Here is a 5,772-nt window from a genome sequence, read left to right on the forward strand (position 1 = left end):
CTAATTGCTTTACCAACAGCTGGAGACAGACTGAATTAAGTTCCCTGCAAAATATTGTGGTCTAGGACCCCTTAAATGTTGAGATATTTGAATTTTCATTTTGATCTGGATCGTCCTATTTATAGATTTGGCAACACATGTAACGTTGATGCAAGGGAGAGAACACCGCGGCTTTGTTGACATCCTCACTTTTTCAGAGGCTAGAACAAGCTGTAATGCATGTATTATGGTCCGCGCATGGTGACGTATCGTCATTATATGGTCTTATGGTGCGTTTGACATCGATTGTGGGCAAACTACACTTTGTAAACACGGGAGTGCGTTAGTATGCCTTTAACGAAGGTCCATATCAGGGCGGTGCTGCTTTGACATATAACGTGCGCCACACACAAGACAGAAGTCGCAGCACAGGCTTCATGTCTCACCCAGTCACATTATTCTGACACCGGACCAACCAGTCCTAGCACTAACCCCATAATGATAATGCCAGACGCCAGGCGGAGCAGCCTCTAGATTGCCAATTTTAAAGTCTTAGGTTTCGTACCCACGACCTCCCGATCACGGGGCGGACGCCTTACCACTAGGCCAACCGTGCCGGTCGAAAGGACGATATGGACCTGATGCTATTATCCTTCCGTGATATAGTTTTCGAGTTCGAGAGCTCTCTCTCTCTCTCTCTCTCTCTCTCTCTCTCTCTCTCTCTCTCTCTCTCTCTCTCTCTCTCTTCCTGCAAGCAGAAGCGAGGGTAGGAATTTAAAAAAAAATCAAGCGCTCAGAAACCCATGTTTTATTGCAAAAAAACAAAGTAGACTAAAGACAGACAATATAAATCGCGGCCAGATATCAAAAAAGCATTTTTGAGCATTAAAATTATGTATTCATTTCTTGAAACCGTTAACGCATCACTGTATGCCTTTTGATGTTAACACACCTTTTAAAAACAGACTGGTTAAAAAAAATTTAAAGAATAATATGAAATATATAAATTTACATGTATAACAATCAGATAATATTGAAGTAACCAAACGTGTTTTTATAATAGTCTTATATGTGCATTATTTTGTTCACCCGCATATTCATATGTATAGCCCACCAGGGTATGAAATCTATTTCAAGTGTGTTAGCAAAAAAAATGCCCCCAAAAAGCAATGTAAACAATATTGCCGAATATTTTATCATTATATCAAAGTTATTACGCGTAACACAGCGTTAAGCTTACTCAACAGAAAGAGGTGATGCAGCGTGTTAGATCACCCGGTATCAGGGATCAACGGGGTGACAGACTGCAATGACACAGATATCAGAAGATCACCAGGTTTAATCAATTACACAAGTGTAAACTGCCGTTCCCGAGATTGGGGAAAACATCCGAGATAACCTCAACGTTAAGTTTTTATGAAACGAAAATGACCCCGCTGTGACCCAAAACTGGAGTCACTTTGTGAGATCATCAAACCCTATAAGTGTGCACATTTTCAGAGGTGTAGCTTGAAAACCATCTTGTAACACTCTGCGTCAGAATCACACCCAAAAGTGTTGTTTGGTGGAGACAGAAAAGTGACGCATTTGCTAAACGTCATAGATCGAACCTTCGCGCTTGAGGGGAGTAATATTTTCTTCCTCCAATAGCGTGTACTCAATTACTTTGTCAAATCCAACTGTATCATCCTTCTTTTTAAGCCACATCACTACAATGCCAGACTTTGTCAGACACATTGAACCGGGGACCGAGTTTTCTCCACCACCGTGCTGCGGTCCGTGCAGCAGTCGCCTCCATTCTCCTTCACAGGAACACACCACAATACTCTCACCGTCAACACACAAAATGTACACGTTACCGTCATCATCCGCCAGAGTATGGACGGGTCCCTTCAGGTCAGGGTGTGTCAGTATTTCCACCAGACGACCAGAGCTCACCTCCACCCTATACACACAGTCCTGGCCGCAATCCGGAATCAGAACATGGCCATCAACAACACAGATTTTAGATACCCTTTCTAAACCAGTCAGTGTGTCGCCGTCAATGACGGTCCTGACCAAGGAACCGTCACGTTGAATGACGTCAACACCAGCACTACCGCCACTGTCTTTGCAACGGCTGACAAGCAACGTGTCGTCATCAGGACCATCAGTCACTCCGCGATATTGTCTGCTAGTCTTGAAATGGGATTTGACGGTCACGTGACCGGAGACATCCACAAGATATATGTTTTTTTCAAAGGCAGTCACAGCAGCCAGTCCTTTGGACAGAAGAGACAAATACACTGGTTTCTTCTCGAGCTTGAGGACGGGCAGGGTGTGTTCACCAGACAGCGGGCTGGCTGCAACCTTGATCATCATGTTGTCAAGATCCGCCATAAACAGCCGTCCGTCGCGTGTGGTCAGCACGTCATGAATGTATGGTGTCTCTGTGTCCTGGTCAGCGACAGCTGTGGTCTCAAGCACACGTCGTGGGGTGGCGGTCATAGGGTCTGGCGAGTTGTCTGAAACAGCAAAAGGAGTATAACATTAACAGTGTAACCGGGCTCAGGCGAGTAGTAAAGCATGCACTGCAATTGATACTTATGTGACCTGTATCAATCCATTTAATTATTCAACTAAAAGAATATTTCACATATTCAAACTTACACAACAAAGTTAATATTCAAGCATTACATTTAGGTGGTAGTACATACACTAGGGATATATTCATGTATCAATACAAACATTTTACAGGTAGAGAGGCCGAGGGAAAGACAAGAAGGGCAAAGCCCATACGACTCATATGCTTTACACATTTTTCCTACCAAAATACATGTGACCTTGACCCAAGGTCAAGGTCATCCAAGGTCATGCAACACAAAGCTGTTAATTCAAGACATAGGAAGTACAATGGTGCTTATTGGCTCTTTCTACCATGAGATATGGTCACTTTTAGTGGTTCACTACCTTATTTTGGTCACATTTCATAAGGGTCAAAGTGACCTTGACCTTGATCATATGTGACCAAATGTGTCTCATGATGAAAGCATAACATGTGCCCCACATAATTTTTAAGTTTGAAACAGTTATCTTCCATAGTTCAGGGTCAAGGTCACTTCAAAATATGTATACAATCCAACTTTGAAGAGCTCCTGTGACCTTGACCTTGAAGCAAGGTAAACCAAACTGGTATCAAAAGATGGGGCTTACTTTGCCCTATATATCATATATAGGTGAGGTATTGAATCTCAAAAACTTCAGAGAAAATGGAAAAAATGTGAAAAATAGCTGTTTTTTAGGCAACATTTATGGCCCCTGCGACCTTGACCTTGAAGCAAGGTCAAGATGCTATGTATGTTTTTTGGGGCCTTGTCATCATACACCATCTTGCCAAATTTGGTACTGATAGACTGAATAGTGTCCAAGAAATATCCAACGTTAAAGTTTTCCGGACGGACGGACGGACGGACGGACGGACGGACGGACGGACGTCCGGACGTCCGGACGGACGGACGGACGGACGACTCGGGTGAGTACATAGACTCACTTTTGCTTCGCATGTGAGTCATAAAACGAGAACACCTTAGAGCCCAACACGATTTGCTCATTAAATTATGTTTATATCTCGGATGAAATGAAAATCTGGCTTCATTCTGCCTTCAGTCGGATAACATGCTAATCAACTGAGACTCCTGGTCTCGTTCAAATGGCAAGCGATTTGTTCATTTCTGACTGGTACTACTCTCCGCTGATTCACATTTGAAATCTAATTTGTGTAATAGTAAGAAGATTAAGCAGTACCACAAGTCAGTTTTATCCAGCTGTAGAATCAAGGCCAGTAGTACGTGCGCGTGAGTGTATGTGTGTGTGTGTGTGTGTGTGTGTGTGTGTGTGTGTGTGTGTGTGTGTGTGTGCGAGTGTGTGTGTATGTTACTGTTAGTGTGTGCGTATGTTAGTGTGTGCGTTTGTGTGTATGTATCACGACTGTGTGTGTGTGTGTCTGTGTGTGTGTGTAAAAGACAAAACACAAAATCACCATCTCCCACGCTTAAGTCATAAACACACGCACACAAACCTTGATACATGAACGCTTACACGAACGCAAATTTGACAAACCTGTTGTTTGCATCAGACGGGAACAATGAGTTCGCAGCCTGACCAGTACGTCATTTTCCCGACAAGCCTTTCTGATGTCACGCAGGCGTTTCTGGAGATCTAGAGCCTTCACTGTGGCTTTGACGTTAGCAATATTCAATCCACTGACACTAGCTACTCCATCGACATCAGTGGTGACCTTGGTATTAGACAGTCTGTCAGTGTAAATCTCAAGAACCTCCGCGTTTCTCTCGGACATTTGTGCTAGTTGCAGTGCCAGTGTATAGACGTGTTGTGCAGCTAGAGAGATCTCCTTCACATCACGGGTTGCTCTTTTGAGCAGCTGCACCTGGCGCTCAACCCACTGCCTGTCAGACTCGGTCTGTGTGGTGCTGTCTTCACCGACTTCAGTGACTGTCGGCTTCGGAGATTGTGGCTTGTGTGTGTTGCCTGTCGTAGCGGGGGCCCCGGGGGGAGCATTGCACAGTGGTCGGGGAAGTGGTTGTAGCACGTGATCACCGGACACTCTCATCTTCCCGTGAGAAGCAGAACAGGTGTCACAGTACATCTGTAAACAGTCCTGACAGATCATGGTAGCGTCTTTGGTCTGACATACGTGACACGACTGCTGACTTAGATCCTGCAGACGTTGGTAGACCAGATCGTGTAGCACGAACTCTGCACTTAATCCTTCTGTCCAACCGCTGACTACTTCCTCTGTCTTCGCTGGAAAATTTGTCTTACATTCAGGGCAAAGTTTGTTGTTTTGCAGCAAGTGGCGTAAGCATTTTCTGCAGGTGACATGACCACAGGACAGGATGGTTGCCCCAAGACACAGACACCCACAGTTACGGCAGTCAGTGAAACTTGCAGTCTTGTCTGGCGTTGAGAATGAGACCGGTGAAGCCATTGCCATGTTTGATTCGCCTGCTCTGCCAACAATAGTGAAAAACATTAAACAATTAACCGTACATCTTTTACTGAAACACTGAAGTCTACTTTGTGACGACAGACCTTCAATCTAAATTAGATCTACGTCAGTTAGATTTGTTGCGTGTAAATTCCGAGCAACAACAAAACGCTGACAATCAAAACTGAAAAAGCATAGATATTTTTTTTTTTAAAGAAGGAAAAGAAACAGAAGAAAATATTACATGTGGCACGTTCAGTTTGCATAACAAGCCAAAATGTGTGAATAGAGTGGTTCACGTTGTTGCGAGCGCTGTTCTCGCCACTTTCGAACATTACTTGAATGTGTTGGTAAGCTTAGTCCGGAACTAACTGTCAATTAAAGATGGCCACCTCCCCGTTTTAAATGTCAACAAAAACACCCACAAAAACTATTCCTCACCAGATGGTCCTGTTGCTTGAGTTAATCTTTGACCAGACACAGCAGTCGATGACTTGCGAACAGGTGTGCTCCTGGGCCAACCTGCTGTTTCATCAACTCCTGTTTCATTGTCAATGTTTCCTCTCTGCCCGCCGGCAGCGTTATTTGATTGAGGGAGTTACTTCCCTTGCAATTGTCTTGGTTACGACGGGCTATACGCACGGTCCTGTGTGCATTCCGCCACGAATGTGTACTATATTCACTGTGCGGATATCTTTTGCAACCAGGATGCACAATTTGCAATGCTAGAACTGACATACTTCTTGATTTCAGTAAATGTCGATAACTATTACATGTCACCTTGTTTGCTTTTATATGATTTTTAG

The 5,772-nt window shown here is 44.0% G+C and overlaps 1 protein-coding gene across 2 annotated transcripts; it reads right to left on the reverse strand.

Moving 5' to 3' along the window:
* Positions 1–772: 772 nt before the first annotated feature.
* Positions 773–5,581, reverse strand: LOC138975311 (E3 ubiquitin-protein ligase TRIM71-like). 2 transcript variants are annotated; one of them, XM_070347964.1, is made up of 3 exons: positions 5,408–5,581; positions 4,078–4,983; positions 773–2,483 (listed from the first exon to the last, which is right to left on the reverse strand). In XM_070347964.1, the coding sequence occupies exons 2-3, from the start codon at positions 4,970–4,972 to the stop codon at positions 1,570–1,572; spliced, it is 1,809 nt and encodes a 602-aa protein (XP_070204065.1). In that variant the 5' UTR covers positions 4,973–4,983; positions 5,408–5,581; the 3' UTR covers positions 773–1,569. The 2 variants fall into 2 exon arrangements, with proteins under 2 accessions (XP_070204065.1, XP_070204064.1); XM_070347963.1 differs by having other exon boundaries at positions 4,078–4,988.
* Between the last annotated feature and the right edge of the window lie 191 nt (positions 5,582–5,772).

Source organism: Littorina saxatilis, linkage group LG9, assembly GCF_037325665.1.
Source record: "Littorina saxatilis isolate snail1 linkage group LG9, US_GU_Lsax_2.0, whole genome shotgun sequence".
Taxonomy (NCBI): domain Eukaryota; kingdom Metazoa; phylum Mollusca; class Gastropoda; order Littorinimorpha; family Littorinidae; genus Littorina; species Littorina saxatilis.

What these genes read in the sequence shown, in the direction of transcription:
- LOC138975311 (XM_070347964.1), bottom strand. Translation starts at nt 4,972, where the DNA reads ATGGCAATGGCTTCACCGGTCTCATTCTCAACGCCAGACAAGACTGCA. An exon ending in CCGTCTGATGCAAACAACAG is followed by an intron (nt 2,484 to 4,077) that starts GTTTGTCAAATT and finishes TTGCTGTTTCAG; the next exon opens with ACAACTCGCCAGACCCTATG.